This window comes from Pundamilia nyererei, unplaced genomic scaffold, assembly GCF_000239375.1.
Source record: "Pundamilia nyererei isolate P.nyererei 1_Seehausen unplaced genomic scaffold, PunNye1.0 scaffold00049, whole genome shotgun sequence".
NCBI lineage: Eukaryota > Metazoa > Chordata > Actinopteri > Cichliformes > Cichlidae > Pundamilia > Pundamilia nyererei.
This window is the reverse complement of record NW_005187450.1, coordinates 2,489,711-2,513,038: the sequence shown is the minus strand read 5'-3', so window position 1 is coordinate 2,513,038 and position 23,328 is coordinate 2,489,711. Positions and strand designations below refer to the sequence as shown.

General features: G+C 41.5%; 1 protein-coding gene across 7 annotated transcripts in view; it reads right to left on the bottom strand.

Moving 5' to 3' along the window:
* Positions 1-233: 233 nt before the first annotated feature.
* kazna (kazrin, periplakin interacting protein a) overlaps positions 234-23,328 on the bottom strand; it is a 181,347-nt gene continuing 158,252 nt past the window's right edge. For 2 of the 7 annotated variants that reach the window (XM_005732983.2, XM_013910817.1), the window contains 13 exons: positions 16,955-17,091; positions 16,384-16,554; positions 15,943-16,026; positions 14,696-14,885; positions 13,026-13,162; positions 12,512-12,635; positions 6,789-6,991; positions 6,557-6,675; positions 4,241-4,472; positions 3,862-3,963; positions 1,981-2,147; positions 1,744-1,885; positions 234-1,158 (listed from right to left, as the gene is read on the bottom strand). In XM_005732983.2, coding sequence (XP_005733040.2) covers positions 1,000-1,158; positions 1,744-1,885; positions 1,981-2,147; positions 3,862-3,963; positions 4,241-4,472; positions 6,557-6,675; positions 6,789-6,991; positions 12,512-12,635; positions 13,026-13,162; positions 14,696-14,885; positions 15,943-16,026; positions 16,384-16,554; positions 16,955-17,091 — 1,967 coding nt within the window. In that variant the 3' untranslated portion in view covers positions 234-999. Of the gene's footprint in view, positions 1,159-1,743; positions 1,886-1,980; positions 2,148-3,861; positions 3,964-4,240; positions 4,473-6,556; positions 6,676-6,788; positions 6,992-11,153; positions 12,636-13,025; positions 13,163-14,695; positions 14,886-15,942; positions 16,027-16,383; positions 16,555-16,954; positions 17,092-23,328 lie in introns of those variants that run through there. The other 5 variants (XM_013910815.1, XM_013910816.1, XM_005732982.2 and 2 more) reach the window with 5 other exon arrangements.

The window sequence follows — 23,328 nt, the reverse complement described above, 5'->3', positions numbered from 1 at the left end:
ATTAGCTTACTTTTCTCTGATCTTTATGGATCCTTTCATTTCCTTTTATTCCCACCTTTATAGTGCAGGCAGCCATATTATTCTTTGTGCTGAGCAGTGGAGCTTTGCAATTTATTGGGAGACCAACCCTCCTTCTCCCATCATCAACATGTCTTTTTTTCTCCCCAGATTGTACTCTGGCGTTCATTGATATTCTGATGGATGCAACTAGTCACATATATATTTTAGACACCATCTTTATTTCATTTCAGTGAGCACTTTCCTTTTCACAAAAAAATACACGCTCACACATCACAGCTCAGCGATCTTTTTCTTTGTTGTTGTTGGCATTGCTCAGATATTTTATGTTTACTGCACAGTATAAAACATCAGAAGAGGTGCTACATATGCTTTGACAGAACAGTGTAAATGTGCGAGATGAAAAATGACTATCAAACATAGATTCTAAAATTTTTAAATTCAGTTCAAGTCTTTTTAAGTTGTTTTTTTTTTTTTAATGCTAAGTCACATTGACAAGGCATCACAAATGGCAGAACTGAATGACACAAGAGCCACTTACACGGTTACGAAATATGAAACTTTGTTTTTTTACATTTTGTCATCAAGTGCTCTGTATAAGACAAACAGTCATTTCCCTCACTAGTCAAAAAAAACGAAGAAAAAAAAACATTTCAGTTAGTTACCTCCTGGTGTACACACAAGAATAGAAAAATATATAGCTCGAGTCGTTCATAGTCATCTTAATTCTGGCGTTGGGGGAGGGGCGCTTACTGTCCTCAAAGATGCTAAAACTTCCCCAAAAAACAGGAAACTTGTTAAAAAAACAACAACAAAAAAACAACATTTTCCTTGTTACAAAGTGCAAGCTGCCCTGTAAAGGCTCATTTTAAGATAAAAAAAAAAATCACCATCCCATGTTTGCGTGCACATGGATGACAAATGTCCATGTTGTACATTGTCATGAAGTGAATGACTGGTATTGGTAGAACTCTGATAACATCACACATTGGTGACCTCGATGCTGGTGTAACCACGGATGGGGCTTCCTTCTGCCCTGGGCGGAGTGTGATCTCGAACCTCTCTAGGCAGGGAGCCATAGCTGCTATGGCAACTCAAGTCCCGCCCATTGCGAGCTTTGGGACTAAATCCTGCTGGAGGCTAGAACAGAAACAATGTATCCATTACTACAAATGACAAACAATGTATAAAGATGAATGCAGCTTCTGGGTCTGAAAAGTGAAATTGGGGTGTAACTTGATATAGCATGATGCCTGTTTTGCACATTTTTGCCCGATTTAGAGTCAATTAGCCTTAGGGCTTAGCTACTTCATGACTGACGACTTGCTGCAATAGTTGCAAAGCAGTGTCTGGGGTTTCTCATTCAGATCCACACCTTGTTGATGATGTCATGATGTCAGGGTTAAAAATAAATCCAAGACAGCAACAGCCAAAATGCTCAGGTGGAGGGCTTTTATGTACAGTCTATACTTTCTCATTAGTTGTGGTCCCCCTGATGACATATCTTATACTTACAGTTAATTTAATAGTCAATAATTGATTTGGTTAATCAATCAAACCTCTCTATCTTCCTTCTTATTTACATGTCTTGCAGGCTGCTCTAGCAACATATTCAATACCCAAGTAATGCTGCAGAGCTTCATTATCGTCACTGTGTAATTTGTCAACACTAAGCTCTTCTGCGATACAATTTGGCTAAAATTGAGGGAAGAACTTTTTCCCCACCTTCACAGCCCTCCTTCTCAGTGAGCCTTCTTCATCGGTGTGCCGGGCAGTAGAGGTGGGAGGTCTGCCCAAAGAGTTCTGACGAAGGAGGACAGGTGGTGTCCCCAGACCTAAATGCTCGTATTCCTGTTTGGCATCCACGCTGCAGAAAGCATGGGGAAAGATCAGTGTGACGGGGGAAGCCAAAATAGTAATTAAAGACAGTAGAAAACACATCCCTGTGAATTTTCCTGTCACCTGGATTGGCCAATTAGTGTTTTCATCTCTTCCACAAGGTGTCGGCGAACCATGTGTTTGCTGCTGGAGATTCCTAGCACCGTTGCCATCGTGTCAGTGTTGAAAGTGGGGTCTAGCACCATGACAGCCCCATGAACGCCACTGTTTAGGAGACTCTCAGCAAACTCCTGCATAGGCAGAAAAAGGCAAGTACCGAATAGTAATCTTATTTTTTCATAACATCAGATCTAAAATTCTTGGTCGAGTCAAAGAGGATATTGATATTGATTTTTTTGTCTATATCAGTAGAAGTTCCAGCTCCCTGAGGAGTTTAACCGGACGTCATCCAGACATGTTTATCTGTACACACCCGGAGTGTGATGGGACAAAGGCTGTAATCTGGCAGGTGTTGTAATCAACTGGTAGCAGTTCAAAAGTAAATGGCAAAGACCTGCTATCACTTTGTGGAGGTATGGAGCACAGAACAAACAGTCTTTATGTGGTAGTGCGTTTATACAACACAAAACAGTATTGTTACAGCCCCAGCAGGCCTGCTATGTTTTATTGTCTGAGAGTCCTACTGTTTGCTTCCTTGAATCAGGTGCCTCCCCCTTTCTGCTGTGGGGCCGGTTAGATATGCACTCAGCTGACTCAGCTTAGCAATTATAACTGAGAGTATAAAAGCTGAGGGGAGCCACAACTAAGCACCAGTGGTTCACCTGTGTACACAGGGTTGGCTTTGATTTATTGATTGATTAAACGCTTTTCTTTGCCCACCAAAGGCTTTGCTTTTCTCTCGTTTGTATTTTGTCCTTGACAGAAACAGCACTTTACCCATCTCTTTAAAGTTTTTAGTATAATCTTGTTTTGCCTCATTCCAGAAAAGAAATGCAGTACAAATACCCAGTTAAGATACTGAAGTGGAATTTTCAGGTGTCATTACATAACTTGAATCTTTATTTTTCTCACCACTTTTTACTTTTATTCACTACATTTTTACACAAATACCTCTACTTGCTGCATCGTACATTTTCATAACAGCCTTATAGGTTCAAGACATTTGAAGGGTGTTACTATTCCACATCACTGCGCATCTTCCAGATTTAAACCAATTTGAGGCTAAATTGAGGAAACAATAACACATAAAAGGCCATTTTATTGGTCTATCCATCACTGGTGCTTATCACACACGACAAGTGGTACAAACCTATGCATCATTTATCACTTTATACTCAGAGGTTACCTAAGCACTTTTATTTCACATACAGATGGATGGATCGGGTGTGTGTGGGGTGGGGTGGTAACTTGGGGTTCAGTATCTTCCCAAGGATGCTTTGAACTGGGGAGGATCAGTCAGCCCACCATCCAATTGGTAGACAATTTATACAATTTATTTCATAGTGGTTATTTTCTCGTACACTACCACAACAGCTGATATTAGGGTTCTTTTGCCTGCCAAATCCCACTTTAACCGCTGACTATATTCATTTTCCTGTTTAGATGTGCAGGCCAACTCACCAATCTACAATGTGGGCAGCAGCATATGTTTTTTTCTCTGTTTATGTTCAACATACCAGATGTAATCTAACAAGTACGTTCCATAATATGACATGAGGTTGCGTTTCCTCTGCATAAATATAGATGGTAGATATGTGCTCGAAAGAGCTACTTTTAAACCTTAATGAACTTTTATCAGTGTATTTTTAACACAAATATCTGGAAATTAACTATCACATACCCAGGACATTCTGAGATTCAGACCCAGAACCTCTCTGATTTGTTATGGCGTAACGGTAAACTCTTTAACTTTGGTAAAACTATACTTTTGTTCGCATACAAGTTTGACCTGTTAACCTATTGGCTGACATGTGTTCAAGAATTTTAAGATGAACTTTCTCTCACCTTGAGGTCAATATCTCTGATCCATTTCATGACCCGATGCATGGTCCATACCAGAGGATCCACATTGTGGTGCTCGCACTGTATCCGGCGAGCCTGTAATGCCTGAAAACCATTTTAACAAGAACTTTTACAGATCTGATCTATTTTCACCTTTACTGTGAACATCCCAAAGTACAAAGGAGTGACAAAACTAAAAGACTGAAAATCTAGACCCTTCACCCCTACAGTTTGCATTTACTTATCCTTTTAGGTGGAAGGATCACTGCCAATCAATAAAAGGTAAACTCAAAAGTAAAATCAATGTCAAGCCCCAACACCTTACTATAACCCCTCATTGTTATTTGTTTTCCTTTAATTTGTCACCCATCAGTGTACTCACCTCCTTGTCAAAATGAAGCAACTGCAGCAGTTCGATGCCTAGCAGCAAGCTGACCTGATGGAACTTCTTGGTGATGTTTAAGTGACGTTCGAGGTCCCGACGTGTCAAAGAGTTCAGGACCCGCCCATCTATCAAGTGATTGTGAAATGCCTGGGAGTACTGAGGCAAACCCACATCGCTTAACCAGGCTTTTGCCACCCAGTGGTGGTCCATATCCGCAGCCTTGGACAGCCTACAGACAGACAGCATGAAGAGTTCCTTTACCTAAGAAATCACATTTTTATCATCACATGTGGGATTTAGCCACAAAGAGTTTGAATTGTACTGACCAGCTTATACCCCCATTAGGCTGAAGTTCCTAACAAGCACTGAATGGATTGTTGCTAAATTCATATTGTATGGTATAATAATAATAAGTTTGCCATCTCTTGATTTTTCTTCTGATTTCATCATCAGGTTAAAAACTACCATACTAAAATAAGACTGTGAACATGCTTCACCACATACCTGATAAACAGTAGCATGTTACTTTTGCTAATGTGGACACATTATGTAGCTTTAAGAACTACTGAGCTGAACTCAATTATTTTTATTCAATTCATATAGCACCAAATCACAACAGCAGTTGCCTCAAGGCGCCTTATACTGTATGATAAAGACCCTACAATAAAAGAAAGAAAACCTTAACAATCAGATGACCCCCTATGAGCCAGAACTTTGCAACACTGGGAAGGAAAAACTCCCTTTTAATAGGGAAAAATCTCCAGCAGAAGTGGGCTCAGGAAGGTGCAGCCGTCTGCCATGACCGGTTGGGGGTGAGGAGAAAAGAAGAGAGCAGACTGAGGTAGGATAAAAAACACACTGTAGAAGAGCACCAGAGATTAACTATGACTAATAATGCATTGGAGCCCATCTACATCAGCAGGGAGTGTGTGAAGAGGGTGCTCAGCTTCAAGTTCCTGTGTGTGCACATGGATGCAGACCTCCAGTGCTCCAGCTTGGAGGTTATGAAAAAGGCCCAGCAGCATCTCACTTACTGAGGAGCCTCAGGAGGACTACCCTAAAGAGGGAGCTGCTGCTAACTGTCTTCTACCGCTACTCCACTGAGAGTGCGCTGACATATTGCATCTCTGTGTGGGTCTCGAGCTGCACCATGGCACACAGGAAAGCACTACAAAGGGTCATTAACGTCACGAGAAAAATCACTGGCCGCCCTCTTCCCTCCCTGAAGGACCTCTGCAGCACATGCTGTCTCAAAAGGGCACACAAGATCTTGCGGCACTGCAATGCAAATACCTGACACCGGGCCTTGTGCAATACACAGTGCACACACTGTATATTTCATTCTGCATATATGTTACTATGTATATATTGTTATTGCTGCTTGCCTTTCATTTAGCACCAATGCAGGACAGTAGTCCAATTTTGTTGTACTATTGTAGAAAGTATAACTGTGCAATGACAATAAAATCATCTACTCAAACTGTAGCTATTATTTTAAAAAAGAAGCTGAAATTGTTCACAACTGCTGTTAACAAATCAGGTAGCTGTGCCATTATTATTGTTATTTATTCTATTATTCTATTTTACTCTTTTACTTTTGATTGTACTTTTTATCTTACAAAGCATGCTGAACAATTGTGTAATGCCACATAAATAAGCTTGCCTTGGCTTTCATCAAAAATTGACTGATCAATCAATCAATCTAGTTGGATTAGATTATTGGATAATGATAACCACATGCAGCCCTAAATATCACATATGTAAAGGAACTCACTGCAGAAAGTTTTTGAAGGGATTATTTCTTTGCTATAAAGCAGTTTCACGGAGAATTCTTCAAACTTTGCACTTGAAGGCCAGAGTGAGGGGGGAAACTGACTCGAGAAAGACATGCTGCTGCTAAATCTTTCAAATGCAATTCTTCAGTGCTTTAGGGTTACTGAACTGAATATTTCAAAACCCAGACACCTTGATCTTAAACCTGCTACTTGGCTAAACTGCCATACAGTGTAACTATTGGTTAAAACAAATAAGCTTATACTTGCCACATATGTGTTTATGATTCACACAGGAACAATTTAGACAGTCTTCAGTTTAGCTGACCTGCATGCCTTTCATGCCCTTAGGAAGCTTTCAAGAGCTGTAACAGCCTTGGGACTCTTGCATTTGTTTAAACTTCATGTGTGGTAAAAAGCCAGAAACGAGATCCTTCATGCATTAGGTAAATGCATGTACAATAAATCACCGACAGGTGGCCCCCATACGCCATCAAGTAACAGGCAGTTTACAATAAGGACCACTGTGGCCCTTCCTTACCCTCTGCCGTTCTCAACATCTCTGTAATCTTCAATGGCCAGGCGGAGTTTCCGACGATGCATCAAATTGCTGACACCTAGACCCAGCTCCAGGTCTTCATCCGTTAACCCCAGTAAAACCTGCAAAAAAAAGCAAAGAAACAACACTTCACAGGAGGTTAAGCCATTCAGGCCGAGAGTGCTATAAAGTAAACAACATGGAAGCATGTAGAAACCTGCAGGTGTTGCCATACCTTGCCGCTTTTGACGTTTTCTGAGCAGGTGCGGATGTACATGGGCATCGCCATGACAACCTCCAGCCAGGCCTGCACGGTGCCTGCCCTCCACAGAGACATGGGCGTTGTCCTGGCCAGCTCCACCTGCTGCAGACGGTCGAGCTGGTCCTCTGACCCGTCTGACAGGCTGAGGCGAGTGGGGCTGGAGAGGCTATCCGAGTCTGGGTGGGTGGGTAGACAAATGGGTGATGCGGTTGTGCGTGAAAGCAGAGGTGAGCATTGTGAGCAATGAAAAATAAAATAAAAACAACAACAACAACGTTAATGTGCTGCAACAACAACAATATATACATATAGTTTCATATCAAATCAGCCCATTTAAGGGGAAGAGGGAACAAACAAGCTTTTAACGACATCCTAAGCTTTTGGCTGCATGACAGCAAGCCAAGCGTTTGCCAGTAATGCTGTAAACAAAGTTGCAGCTTTTATAAACAAGCTCCTCACTTAAGAAGTCCATTAAACCAGCAGCTGTTTGAGCTGTTGAATTAACATGACTCATCTGTCTAAATTAGCCCGCAGCTAACAGCTCTGTGGAAATATTAAAACATGCAATTAGGAGATGCATGAGAAATGTCGATGCATTAAAAGCACGTCTCTCTCACAATGTTATAATCGACTGTGAGTAAATCCTGACACTTTGAGCACTGCCTGAATAATTCCCCGCGGTGTTTCAATGTTACCACGCTAAACTGAGCCAAATATTTTGCCTTTTTTTAAAAAAAAAAAAATTTGTTAAATTTAAGTTCTCAGTATTTCACAAGTGGTGGAGTCACAAACGAAAAGAAATATTGGCCGAGAACATGTTTTGTTTCATTGTAAAAATGTGAAAGCCATTTAACTAACCCCCGACCAGCGGGTGGCAACCTGGTATCAGGTTTGGACTCAGATGTTGGTACAGCATCATGAAATGCTCATCAAGAACTTACTGCAGCACTTACTGTGTTTTTCTCCCTTTTTAAAATCTTGTGATACAAATGAAATACTTCAAAGTATCCTGTCTTATTCCATAGTTTCTGAAAACCTCAACATTACCCTCAGCACTCAGAATACAGCCATACTTACAGGCTTACCCAGTGAGTGAATGAATGAACTTCAACCAAAACTCCTGTGACCCTAATAAGCCTTGCACAGAAGCATCCACCTGACAGCTCCGTGGTAACATGACTGTTCTCCTTGATGGTCACTCCAATCATCACATCCATGGTTGCTTTTTTATGTTTGTTTGTTTTTTAAAAGGAAAAGAAAGTTCAAGATTCTTTTTACAAACTACACAAAAACGGGTTCTTTGTTCCCTCCACCTAAGTGTCACTTCTAGCAAATAACATGGAAACCCTACTTTTTGGCAGCCTTTACTATGCCCATTGTGTGTTTACTCAAAGGAGATTCACGACTGGATGGTTCAGGGTCTGAGTAAACTGATTTTTATTAAACCCGCCTTCGGTAATTCATCTCAACCTGGATGCTTTTATGTGCTCTCCGAAGAGAGATGCATGAAGCGACCGTACACTTCTAAGTGCCCTTCTGAGAGCAATTCATATTAAGTTGAATAGATCTGCTCTTTTGGTCAAAGATGCATGCTGGTCTGCGTACAAGGTCTGTTTTTCCTTCCGAACAGAGTCCTAATAAAGGAAATATCAGTGAAAGCAGAGCTAGCTACGGTGTGGTATTTATGTAAAGAGTTTTGTGTCCTTTATGAGAGGAGGTAAGTTTTATATGTTTTATAAAAACCAAAGTGAATTGTTTGCTTTTCCTTTAACTACACTTCAGACGAGACACTGAGCCTTAAGTGTGCTCTTCGGTAGCTCATTTAATAGACCTTATTGCTATAATATAGCAGCATTTCTGATACCATGACTGGGAAAAACAAATGGATTACAGCTGAATGGATGACATCACCCATGGTGGCTCTTCGCTGCTTCGAGGGAGGATAAATAGAGTAGATAAACTACAAGGCCCCTTTAAGTAACAGTTTGGCATTTTGATTAATAAGATTATTTGCTATCTTGAGAGGCAGATGAGGAAATCAATGCTCATGTCTGAATGATAAATATGGAGGTACATACAGTCTGTTTCCTGTCTTCCAGTTAATCAAGGAGTAGCTTCAGCTTGAATTCATTAAAAGAATATTAAAGAAGTCATTTAATGTTTGGTAAATATGCTTATGCTTTACTGTCGTGCATCAGACGAGAAGGCTTATAAATAAGCTTGTATGGTAAATCCATAAAGTCACAGCCAGTCTTCTTATAGTCCATGCAAAGCTATGATGAGCACCCCTGCTTGTAGATTTATGTTAAGCATTTTAGCAGTGAATTTCCCCCAAACTATACTTCAGCACAAAATTAAAAGCAGCCAGTGTTTCTGAGCCAGTGACGCTGAGTATGGAGCTTTACTGTTGGAGTATACAGGAAATAAAAGAAAAAAGCCCTCAAATGCATTTTAGTGTATCTGTTAGCACTCAACTGTTTCCAAATCCCTGTCATTAGAGCTAAATTCAACTTGAAGAAGTGCTTAACTCCAAAGGTGTTTTTTTTGTGATGTTAGGAATTAAAAGACATCTGCAAACACAGTTTGCAACCCAGCACGACTCATTTTTAAAGCCACAGGAACTGGTGCACCTCGGTCCCATTGAGTCTGACTGATCGCTTCTTGGGTCGCCTCACTGTGTCGACAGTCTGATGGAGGTCAGACAAGAGGGGTCAGTGTTAGAGGTCAGGAGTCATATCAGAGCAAAACATTATTGATGCCATGTGCTGACACATATGAGATCAGATTCAACAATATGACATGGCCACATCTCCTCTGCACCAATGTTTTGTTTTTCTCTAATTATTGATTCTAATATAATACAAGAGGAAAATTTCATTTTGGCTTAGTGAGGAGTTGAAATTGGAAAAGAGAGGAAAGGAGGCCATTGGGAAGCTTTTGGGATGCAGTCCTCTCACAGATGGGAGTTGCAGGGCTGAGGGAAACTAAGGCACATGTTAAAAATGGTAAGTCCCCTCCAGCATAACAGGACAAATCTGGATTAGAGCCATATCACAACAAATGAACACGCACACACACACGAACATTAATGAAGGGAAAGAGAGGAGAGCCACGTGGAAATTAAGCATTACTTATTTTATTTTAAAATAATCTTATTTTTTCTCATTTAGTTCTTTAGAGCGTAACTTTGTTGCCATGCCTTTAAAAGTTTGCTACGATCCACTTCTAAACATCTCAGGGCTTCAGAATAGAAGTCCTCCACCGAGGCCTACATCTTTGACTTTAAATAAAACTCTTTAATAATAATAATAATATTCATTTCATTTCTGCAATGTTATCTCATTTACAAAAAGTAAAATATACGTGGGAAATTAAAAAAAAAAACAAAAAAAACAAAAACAGAGCACGGATCAAAAGATAAAATTACATAATGTTTTTTTTCTCTTGATATGTTGTTTCCCCATCAGCAGAGGATCATAAAAATTAGCTGAATGAAACAAAAAAGATAAAATAGCATAGATTTTATACATTTAACTGACTGTTCAGTGAATTTTTTCAACATGAGACGTTGTTCCTGTACATACAATTTGATTCATAGTGACTCATCTCTGAATTATCTTACTGATTTACCTGCAAATTCAATAACTGTGAACTCAAATGTAAAGGACGATCTCCTTACTGGATACGTGGACACGGCACGGTAACCTGGCACTCTAGTGTCTCAGGCGAGGCCAACAAATACCCAGTGTTAGTTTAATATCAGGGAGAGAAAAGATTTCCTGGGGCGTGGCAGTGCAGACTCCGACTCGATCCAATGAAAGATCAGAAGTAACGTGATGTCTGTGGAAATTCTTTTGCTCGGATTAATGCCATTAACCTTTAGTCCAAAGTTAATTGCTTTATTTTTTCCTTTTCCCAGCTATGGCTTGAACTCTACATTGGAATTTTTGCTGAGGTCATGGGGTCATGGGAGAAGGTACGCCTTTGCTTGATTGGGATGCTTAAATCCTGATTTTTAACCTTCAATTGTAGTTCACGTAATTTCTGCACCTCTTAATTGAGGTTCTGCTCATCTCTTAAGTCGCCCTTAATTCCAGAGGTCTAGAAATATTTTGACTGTCAGTTGAACACCTGCAACGCAAGAATATTTGGTGTTTATGCTATGTATTTTTTGTGATGATAGCTTTCTTATTTTAACGTTTCCCAGAATAATCCTGCTCCCAGTATTCATACACCAATGAATACAAGCAGCTTAGATCCTAAAAAACAAAGAGAGATAAAAAGGCACAAAGCCTTGCAAATAGTGTGGAATAATATTTTAAAATTCAAAGTGTAATGTTCAGTTTTCTTTCTTTGCTGACCTTTGATATTTCAAATGTAATTTCGCATAAAAAGCCCTGCAGGTGCAAATTAAAACGAAACTGTGCGCAGTTCAGGATGTTAAGATCTTAAGCATTCAGCTGAGCGCTCCTTGAACAGCAAAGGTTCAAGTTTACAAATCTTATCAATTAATTTGAAATGGGGGCAAAATCATGAATGAACATGAAATCAGTAACTAACCTCTCTTTTAAATTAAAAAGAAAAGCAAACAGTTTATCACCTCTTCGGAAACATAACCAGGGAGAGATTTTTCTTTGTAGTGGCGTAACCAGGCATGCATGATTTAGGGACCGGGGCTACGTGCATGCATGTCACACATGTACCTTCTATCTGAGGAGATAGAAAACACATTTCTCACATTTCCTGTTTGGCTTCAAAATGCAGGGGAACAAACTGTTCTGCATAGAAAGTTAATTCCTCTCATAGCAGCTTCTTTGAAGTCTCTCTAAGTAAACATCAAGGATTGCCTCTGCACAGACTTTTTTTTTTTTTTTCGGCGGTTGAGGGATATGCACCCGACAACCGACCCAGCGGTGAATTTCAGGAGTCTGCATGCCGCCTACAGGAAACTGTTCTCATCATGGCAGTGTGGAAGAAGGGGATGGACCAGGCAGGACAATAAACAGGGAGGAGATAAAGTTAAGAGGCAGTGGGAGGGAGGGGGGAGGGACGGCGGGGAGTACGTGTCAAAAATAACAAAAAGGCATTCAGGACAAGGAGACATTTACACGCACAGAGTGCACATCAACTGTTATTTACAAGTACAGCAGTCCTTCAAGTTTCCAGTTGAGTGAAAACAATAAAAAAAAAAAGTAAAAATGTAGAGAACAATTCAAAGATCAGATAACACAGCTGTTTTGGAGGGCAGATACAACATGACATGTCCACACTGCTGCTGTATTACACTCTCCACGCTATTTACAGGGCTGTACATATACATACATACATACAGGTGCAATTTGCTCTTTAGGTTTACACTTCAGCGAAGCAAGACGCGCCTCCGGCTCCTGACATGGCCGTTGACCATGGGTGGCACAAGCACGCGCACACTCTCGCTCCCATACAAACCGAAGCATGCGTGCATGTGAGACTACATAAAAGGTACACACATTATTTTATCTGTACACGCTTTCGTCACACACACACACACACACAGACGCGCACGCAAACACGCACATTCTCTCACGCATGCGCTCGGGCAATACAACGTTGTCCTCTGATAACTGCCAAAAAAAGGCTCTCCAGGTGGTTCACTCGGACGTGTGTGCTTTACCAGTCTGCATCCTCCTCTATGTAATAATCAGGTGTTGAAGTACCATCAAACAAACCGGGGTCGAGGGACTTGCGTTGCTTTCCTCGGGCGAAGACGCGCGACAGAGACCCCAGCCCCATCTTTTCTTTCTTCTTCTTACGCTTCGCCTCCTCCAGATCTTCTAGGGACTGAAAGAAGAAAGAGAAGGAGAGAGAGAGGGAGCGAGAAGGAGGAGATGAAGAGATGGGAGAAAGATGAGAGACCAGAGAAGTCGGTGAAGTAAGGGTGCAGAGTGAGCGATAAAGACCACAAGATAAAGATCACAACACACAGTGACACTTGACATGGTGCCAAGGCATGCACTTATTCAAACAACCACAGCTGGTTTTCACATAAATTCAAGTCACTGCTGCGAGTGAGTGCACAACAGACTGCGTGGTGGGGGGGGGGGAGGACGACATGGATTCAGCCAGAACGATGGTGGAAGGAAACAACAGCAGCCGGGCAGCAAAGGGCAAGTCAACAGTTACTACAGTGTGGCGACTACTTGGGAGGGTGCGGTGGTGGGCAGCTCTTACATTGCAGAGGGAGTGAGTCCGATGGCGCGGCGAGTTGATGTCGCTGGGTGTGGACGACCGGTCTCCCTCCAGCGCAGAGGCGTCGGAGATGATGGAGGGCTGGCGCGAGTGGCACGGGCTCACCCGCACGGCAGCCACTAAACGGGGCGAGAGGGAAAAGAGAAGAGGCTTGTTTCTTTCTTGGGTGTTTGGGTGTACCAGAAGTAGAGAACAGGGACAAAAAAAAAATCTGTTTTCTTTAAAATAACGCCACGATGCCTTTAAATAAAAATGTCTTTTTGAAAAAGAAAAAAGAAAAAAGAAAGTCTGTAACCAAAAAGCCTGAAATTATTTGCAATCAGCTGCAGTTGCTAAGCAACAGTGAAAACAGCTTCACAGAGGTTTGAGAAAGTGTGTGTGCGTGCAGCGGTGAGACTGATACATACAGTGCAACCAATTGCATAGCAATTTAGGGTTCGTGACTGTTCACACATTTTTCCTGTTTTTCTTTTTTTATTTGGGGGAGGGGAATGTTTGCTTCTGTCCCCAATTAGTCAGCAACCTATGTGAACCCTATAACTGCCCTTTAAAAGCAACCTCTGAAAGGACTGAGATGGACTCCAACTCTGGTGGCTATGAGGCTAATTTGTCCAGAGCTTTCTATTTTAGGGTAGCAGGAGGTGACACTGCTACACTTCCCTTCTTTTCATTGCTTTTTTCTTGCTTTTAAATTTAGCAGAGCCTCTCAAACTGATGGCTCACGTTTCTTCTACAACTCCCATAATGATAGAACTTCTGTATTACAACTCCCCCCCCCCCAAAAAAACTTGCCTATTCTTTGTTACATGCTATTTGGCCTACATATTTTGCTTAGATAACGCATATCATTGCAACCCTTCGTGCAGACATCTGCACTGAAACACATGAGGATGAGCACTGAGTGCCAGCTGAATTTACCAGACCATCTCGTTTTGCAGAAGGGTTTTCGGCACTGTGCTGGCCGCTTTGCTAAAAACACACCACTGTTTTCTAGCGGTGACACAATTCAAAGTGAGTGAGCCAAACAAGAAAAGACATTTGCTTTGAATTTTTAAAAATGTGGTTCTGCAATGCGTCTCAGCCATGAACGTCTCCGCGCAGAGCGGGAGCTGTGACAGGAGAGGCTGTTTCTTCTCTATCTCGTGAGGTGTGTGTAACTCAAATCAAAAGGATACTGCGGAAAATGTTGTGAGGGAGCTGAAAAGTAGAAAAGGAGGCCAAGAAAAATTAGGTACGAACAAGAAATGAAAAAATGTAAATGAAATTAAAAAACGGGGCCAAGTCACTGTTTGAATTCCATAAAACTAAAGCAAACCTCAAACAAAAAGGTTCTTAACACACAGCTGATCCTCAGCTGCCATAGCTGTCAAGTGCAGAGAAAACATTTGTGTGCAGCAAAGACACATAGAAGCTGTAAAGCCCCCCCAAAAGCAAGAAATCTGCACTTGAAATCATACAGAAAGCGCATGACACGTCACAACTGGAACGTCGTCGTCGGGCAACAATGTGGTCATACTAAGCAGATGGTAGGAGTGAATGTGTGTGAAGCAGGTTCACATGAGCATGCAAAGGGTAAATGATGGTCAAACCGCCTCATGTCAGTCAGCTCATGTGCAGGATGAAGGTGTTATTGGTGCTCCTTGCTGGCTTACCTTGCCTGTCAGCGGGATGCCCCGTGTGGACATAGAGGGTCTGCTGACTCTGTCGGATGGCAGCAGTCAGAGGGAGATCGGCCTGCATCACCCACTCCTGGTTGTTTCCATTGACAACCGCCTCCGTGGGCATGGCCAACGAGTGGCGCTTGGGCACATCCTTGGTCAGGGTGGCTAGCGACTGTTTCGCCTTGAGGAGGCAGACGGAAAGAAGTCATCAGTCAGAGAGCACAGTGAGCCACAATCAAAATTCTTCACTTCAGCAAACTCACTTTTGAGTGGGCTGGTAAATCTCTATTTTTTTCCCCGTGTGTGTGTGTGTACATATACATGTTGTGCTCAGATTTCTACTACAAGTCTCTAAGCGCATGCAGATATGCGAGTTCTCCCCTGGGCTCGTTATGTGGCGCTTGTCTCATTAAAAATGCAGTTATATTCTTGTTCTCCTTTTGTTTGTGAAATCTTTCGCTACCACTCCTGAGAGCTCTGACAGAATATCTGGAGGAGGTGCTGGTTGTTTGTATCCACGGCGGTGTAAGCTGGGGGTGTTGTTGGGGTGCAAAAAAAAAAAAAAAAAATGGAGACATTGAAAACAATTAAGCTTTTCTATAACTTTAATGAACATATTTGCTCTGTCGCTGCTTTTCTGCAGGAGTAACAATGAGCTGTACTGGAGCCTTGGACATTGTGTTTGTGCATGTTTATTTTGTGTCAATAAAACCTTTTTCTTTGTGTTCATGTTTTCTGATTATGCTTGACATGTTTTTTTTATTGCTTATTGTGCGAATCGTATCATCATGCCAAGCGGCGGCGGGCTGCAAATCACCAGCACAATCAACTCCACTGCAATCATCTCCGTCTACCAGCAGTCAAACGGTTATCAATCACAGTCTCTGTCATGCAAAACAGAATACAATCCCAAACCTTCAATGTAATCATTAGTTGTCAGACTACTGATGTTTTTGTTGCCTCCCCCAAGCATTTCAACGTTCAATTAGACCTGAAACACATTCCGATCGATTACAGTGGAAATCTGTGGGACCACCGATGTTAGGATTACTGGGATCAGTCAGGGTGGGCTGAGGGTTAGTTTAAAAAAAAAAACTAAAAAAACTAAAAACACTAAATGAAAAACGTGCATCTGAGGAGCAGGAAGAGGCTTTCCAAAGCAACAAACAGGTCACAAATAGGAGAAAACTCCACAGGGGGCAGGAGTGGAAAGATTTAAATCTTGGGGCCTGTCTTACCGCCATGACCCTAGGAGAGTAGTCCCTGTCCACAAGGCGCTCAAACACCCGGAACTCCATTCTCTGATTGACACAGTTACTCATCTGGTGGGGGGGGGTTGGAGACATGAATGACGGCTATGTTGTACATTCAAAAGGCTTTCCGTGTTTCGATTAGATGCAGTTTAGGCAAAACAGTGCAGAGTGACCAAAGAGATGTACTGTATATCCCTGAACCAGGACTCAAACTATTTGTGCAATATCTTTGTTTCTTTGACTAGTCAGGCTTTTCTCTTTATACACTTTATCGACATTGTTATCTTAGAAGGAAAAAAAAGAACTCTAACATTAGAAATGTTCCTAAATATCTGATTCCAGAAAATGGAGCCTATAAAAAGCCAGTAATGCAGTGCTGACTCACTACCTGCCTGTCAAGTTCCCTCATTTGCCTTTCTCTCTCACCATGGCAAGTTCAGCCTCCAGCTCCTTGATGCGGTTCTCCTTGAGATCAAGCTGGGACCGCAGCATCCCCGTGTGCTCCGTGGCTTCCTTGGTCTGCCGCCGCAGGTCCCACTTTTCTCTCTCCAGGAGGTCTTTCTCTTTGGCCAGCGCCTTTACTGCATCCTCGCTCTCCTAGTAGACACACAGATCCTGATGGATTGGTTCACACATCAAGCACGACTAAACAGAACGATTCAAACAGAAAGGCAGTGGCTCTTTCTGTGCTGCCTTGTTAGGGCTTTCAATATTTCATTTGATTTTTTTTTTTCCCTTGGGTTGCCGGGATTAAAAAAGTGCTTCTACATGTTGGGCTTACTATGACATATTCTTGTGGCACCACATACGCACCAACATCTAAATCTAAATACCACAAAAACATTTTTTTTAAAACTGTAAACATCCTTTTTTGTAACCAACCGTCTTTTTAATTAAGCAGATTAGAGCATGCACTACAAAAAAACCAAACAAACAAGAAAAAGAGGGTCTGTATGGATGCGTGTGCCTCTATACTGTTAGAAAAGGGGTGCCGTACTTTTCTGTGCTGCTCATAGTTGCGTATGAAGTCACGGAGCTGCTCCTCTCGGCTCTCCAATGTGGCATAAAGCTGCTGCATCTGATTCACCAGGTCTGCCTTCTCTGCTTTCAGACGCTTACGGTCCGACTTCATGGCTGGAAGACAGAGTTTGTGGAGGGTCAAATAACTTGAAGATTTACATACTTCTATTTAGTCATAATCTACAGTGTAGATGACTGCACTTCAGTGACAAACAATAGAGTTCAGAGGATTATTACCGTTTTATCTACAGTAAGTTATAAGTGGCTTTATGTCCATGTTCGTGGACCTCCCCCATCCTACCAACGTGCATGTGGTGAAAACTGGAGGTGATCAAGAGCAGACAACATGATAAAGTAGGAGCTGGGGTAAATGTGGGTTGCAAAGACGCTTCCAGATGTGTAGCAAATATAGACAGGCTAAAGCTGTTTAGCATCCGATAATGAGCCTATTATCTGAACTTTCAGCTGATATGGGTGGTGCTGGGATTGCAGACAAGCTTGACTTGAAAGACTTTAAGGTCTAATGCTGTTCTTAATGTTTTGACACAGCCATGAAGAATGTTGCACATTAAGAGGTGGTCTTCATTAAGGAGTCTTCTTTAATCTAACTAACAAATCTTTTCCTGATTTGTTAGTTTGTTCCTGAAGCAAATAACAATAAAAACACCTGCTGTTGCTGCTGACTATACGTTGATAGAGAGGTGGATCAAGCATGAACCCTTATGTCAGTCTGCACTCTGTTGCTGGGTTTGTTAGAGACTGAGTCCCTTTTTTTTCCTCTCCCCCCGTCTCTCTCTGCCACACACTCTTTCTAATCCTCTGGCAGCTCACCCACGCATCATGATAAAGAATATGGTTCACAGTGGTTATTCAGAGAAGCTCTAATTTTCTCAAAGACAAACATTTTTTGCTCTTCTGCATCTGCCTGTTCTCCTGCTTCCTCTTGATCTTTTTTTACCTCCTCGTGCAAGATTGTTTTTCAGAGGCGTTTAAAGTCGAGGTTCCCTCCAGCTATCATTTGAAACTGACAATACATCATTTATTTATATATTATTTATTCATATTGCATCTTTCTACTTTTGTCTTCTTCACATCAAACTGCTTTTCCTAAAAGCACAGTACTTCTCATCACGTGTTCATCTGCCTTTTTCTGCCCTCTTTTTTTCTCCCCTTCAGAACCAGCTGTGTGTCAGTAATGAACTTATATCACGGCTTGGTTAACTGCGTGACAGTCACAAGTTGTGTCTGGCGAACATGCTTGGGCAAGCGGAAATGAAGGACAGATTCAACCTCTGTTTTTTTTTTTTCAACCGCCCTCGTCATCCTTTCATATCTCTCCCTTTCACTTGTTCTTACCAGAGGAATCCCCAAGCCAAAGGGATACGCAGACCACATTAGCTGGCGAATGAAGACAAAAAACATCCCTCACTGACCAAGAGAAACAGGAAACCTTCCAGCACCTGCCTCAGGAAGTGAAATCAAAGCCGTCTTTGAGATGAGCCAAAAACACTTCTGTTGCCTCACATCCTGCACCTGTGATCGTTTGGCAACAGCGACCCTCCTGGTGCTGGATGCAAGAAAGCACTCACTGTGACTCTTTGAACGGGTTCATTCACACTTGCAAATCATATTAGCACTGTTAGTTACTGCTTCTGACCTACCTATGAACATTTTTAAAATACAATTGTGCTCCGGGGGCTCAGACTGTTACGTTACACGCACGAATGTAGGAGAGATGGGGAAGCACTCCTGCTGACAGACATATTAATGACTAACATACTCTGTTGCTCAGTTCAAGCCTCCAAGAATTATTACCAGTTGAAACAACCAGAGAACCACCTGGGAACCATACAGAATTGAAGCTAATGTGTGTGGAGGTGGAGGAGGAGGATGACACGGGAAGGAAGCAGTTTAAGAGACTTTTCATAAAGAAATGATACACATCTGTGCAAGCATCTTTCATATTCACTGACTGCTGCGAATGTACTTGAATAGCACATAATTTGAATCCAATATCACTCAGGAAAAATTAATTCATGGGTTTGAGTTAAAAGTTCAACTTCTACATCGATTTCCCAATACCTTAGTATGCCTACTGTCCATCTACTTGATTTGCAAGGACATGCTAAACCTGTTAACGCATGTTATTCCAGCCCATTTTGCATTCTCAGTCTTCAAGGGCCCCCCATAAATGTTCAGCTGGGTTATGGTTAGGTATCTGTGGACAGAAAGCCAACACTCCCTGGATTTCTCTGGTGATCAAGTAGTCCTTTCAAGGCTTTGAAATGTGTGGTCATTATCCTGCAGTAGTATGAACCCCTGCACACAAAAAGTGCAAGTCAGAGAGCATGTCTCTGAACCTGTCAAAGTGCAGTAGATTCAGTACAGGTGTCTGACTCCAGAGTAACAAAACATTCCCAGACTTAAATATACCCAGCAGTACCTTACATTGTTAGTCTGATGCATTGCATTATCTTCCCTCTTGTGTTTTGCTGCTTTCCTGGGGAAGTGGTTTAGATGCTGCTACAGGCCCACTATGAACACTACTACACAGCCTTCTCTTAGCAATTCAAACCTAAACCTTCAGTCTAGCTATGCTCTCAACACCGACAAAGCAACTTGTTGCCAAGAATAACATTTTTTTTTTTGTATTTAAAAAGGCACCTAAATCCTTCGCACTGAAGAAAGATTTTTTTCTTTGGCCCACACTGCATTTTACAAATGTTTAGCACTTGCTTTGCAAATTGTTTGCCTAAAATCAAAAGAAATGTTTGCCTTTGTGAGAAAACTGTATTTGTGCAAAAAGAAATGTCAGCCTGTATAAGCAGAAAAGAAGCGAATCAGGACATCTGCAAAACATTCCCCTTAAAAAATCCAACCCAATGTGGAAAATCACAAACACCTGATTACAACATCCCTTTCTACATAATATATATATTTTTAAAACTCACGGCACAAAGGCTCTTCTGATACCCGAGTCCTTGCAATTTCAAGTAGTTCAATGTGAACATCTATTACTAGAGTGTGCTAAAAGCTTTTGTCTGCCGGGCTCCTCTATGATGCTACTGAGAGACTTAATGAGTGAGCCAAGTCACTGGTTGCTAGACAGAAACACTGGACTCCTCAGGGAGCTTGTGCCAGTATTAAAAATAGCTAAGAGCAGGTTATTAACCTTATTAGGAGTGCAACCCGTTTTTTAGGATGAAAACATTTGGGGTCTGTTTCTAGCATGTTGACAACAATTCATTCAAATTATCATAATGAGCACTGACTGGCTGTGTAATACATACCCCCCCCTCCCCCCCTCATTCGGATGAACGGAATATTTTGACATTTTCCAAACTATGTATATTTGCTTTCTTGTGGATAGTTAAATAGGAAAAAAATGGATACTTCTTTCACCTGCAAGATTTAAAAAGTAGCCTCTTTGCTTAGCGCTGTGACAAGATAAAGTGGCATTTGTTGGAGCAATCACACAACATACAACAAGTTAATGGGTGAGCTTTATGAATCTTGGGAGGCATAGTTTGAACCTCTTGGTGAAGCCAGGTGAGCTGTTTGTAATTCAAAGCTATATGAATATTACACATTAAGGACGAATATTTTCTTGTTAATTCTAGAAGCAGCAAGACTTTATCACCCTTGATTATAAAAGAGGGGGAAAAAAACAACCTCAGCCATGTTGTTGTTGCTCACACAGTTTGCACCGATTACTGTGGTGTGTTTTTCACATCCCACTCACTGCATCCTTCTGGTTAAATAACATCCCTCATTATCTGCCGTGCCCCATCTATGGTGGCTCACATAACAAGATTTAAGCCAGGATTACAGACAAATAACATTTCCTTTCTATGTGTTGCCAGCTCACCCTTAACAATCACCTTTTCTTCTGAGGAAGACTTCTAAGTGATGGAAGTCTGCAAAAAATACACTGAATCTACAGCACTTTTTAAAAAAATGGATATCAGTAAATTTAAATTGTGATTGTGCTGTGACCTTTAAGCTTAAGTTCCTTGGATAGCATTTTTAGCTAAAACACAAACACGCGCTCCTCTGTAAATGACGATCGCTACATTAACATTAGCCCACGACTGCGTATAACTTCAGCTCTAAAGAGAAGGGACAGGCTTTTAGTCAGCTCTTAACATAATTATTTTGGGAGAGAACAAAAGAGACATCGGCTCATTGGAGGGAGTCCATTGTTCGCGGTTTGGGATTTTAAATCTGCCAGCTGAATAATGATGTAGGAGCCTCAGAGCAGCACAGTGCACTCACCTCCTCAATTCCTCAGTAAAAACAAACTCATGGGGCTGTGTGGCGTTGATATCACTGGCATTATTTAACAATCCTCGCTGTAAAGCAAGGCGTGTTACCGTGGGATCAGACATCTTTGCGGGGAAGACATCTGACCTTTGTAAGGTAGCTAATGAAAACAGATCAGACATACAAGCTATTTAAGCACCAGGGGAGAGAAATCTGTCGTCGGTGGATTCAACATGAAAGCAGTCTAATGTTACTGTGGAAAAAGATTTCAGCATTTAGCAAACATTTCAACACTGACTAACTGTTGATGTGGGATTTTTGCTGTTGTTTGGGGTGAAAAAAAAGTTCCAAATTGGACGTTCAACTGGTTTGAGGTTCTTCTTGAAGGCTGTCTCTTTGCTAGTCTTTCTAGCAAGAGAAGCTTTGTATTCAAGAGTTGCTTTCTAATGTTTACTGATTGGAATAAAATGAAAAAAACATCCTCAGGAGAAAGAATGAGCAAAAAAAATATATACTTCACTGATGACTTAAACTCGTGACCTCAGGGTTTTTTGAGTACATTTCCTTTCATGCTGAGCTAATTGACTTCCCACTCAAGCAACAGTATTCCTGGGTTTATGATGCTGTCGTCACAGACAGAAAGACACAGGCTCTAACAGTTTAACTGTTCCCCATGAAACAAACATGAAAGAATTTAGATATACATACATGATACATACAGGACTGACAGATTGCTAAGATACATCTAAATAACACGATGGGCCTCTATGAACCAAACAAGGTTTCTTACTTAATTGTAAATGTAATAGTTTTAAATGGACTTGTACCTATAGAGCTCTTTTCTACTATAACTGAAAACTCAGTGCACTTTTTACTACAACCTTTATCCACCCAATCACATAGATTTTGTGGCTGATGTCATTTATGTGGGCATTTATGCTAGTACTGGTGCATTATGTGCTGGGATTCTTTCATATCTATTCCAACAGTTTCAGCAACCTCCCCCTGGGAATTTGCTGACATTTGTGACTACATATTATTGAGACAATAACTGTTATTCTCTCACTGATAAATTCAAAGACTGCAGCAAAAAAACAGCTAGAAACGCACAGGTGGAATCGATAATCGATGGCTGCGTCAAGGCGATGTGCCGTTACACCAGCACACATCGAGTTATGCCATAGGTTACATCATACGTTTTGAGTGTGGCTTGTGGTTACAACATAGCTATGGTGTAGATTTCCCACTTAAGCATAAATCCCCACTACCCGGGCACACCCAGGACCTTTAAGTGCAAGCTAAACAAAACTATCTGGATAAAAAGTTGTAAAGGTGTAGGTGCGTTTGAGGAAATATGTCACAAAAGCTCTGACTGTCCCACTAGCTCTTAGTTAAGAAAAACCTTATTTGCTTAAAGGTCGTCGGGTCAAGGACCTGAACCTGAAACCTGAAGAGATTCAGTGGTGCTGAGAGTGTGTGTGCTTTTGTATGTGCGCACTGGTGTTTTAACACCTAACAAGGAAAGAGGCCTTGTAGTCAAGGACAGAGCTAAGCTAAGTACAGTGTAGCGTGAAATGACACTAAACAGAGCCGGCAGACTGTGCTTTGATGATACATAGCTGTCTACTGCTTTCATATGAGCTCTGGCTTGACTTGAAGTCCCTCAGTGATAGTAATAGCCAAAGTGAAAATAGCTAATTAAAAACAGCAGTGAGGGCCAACTCCACTTTGAAACTTCATTAAACCAAACTTTGATGAGAAATGAGAGTTGCGTAAACGTATAAACACCTTTTGAGAACTTCCTGGTTGCATTCACCAAGCTGGGGCTTAGTTTCTCTTTGTAACACCGCTTTATGATTGGCAAAAATGAATCAGGTCATTGTCATTTGTATAGGGGGCATTAAATGCAGCTCTTGGGTTGAATTGAGTGCCCATGGACATCATAACAAAACCTGCAATTGTAAAAGGTTGGCAATTACCCTCGATTACAATTATAGCGTTCACACACCAAAGCCCGGTTCACAGTGGAAGCGAACTCAGGCCTTAACATTTAAACGATGTGGGCATCACACCAAATAAAGGCAGAGA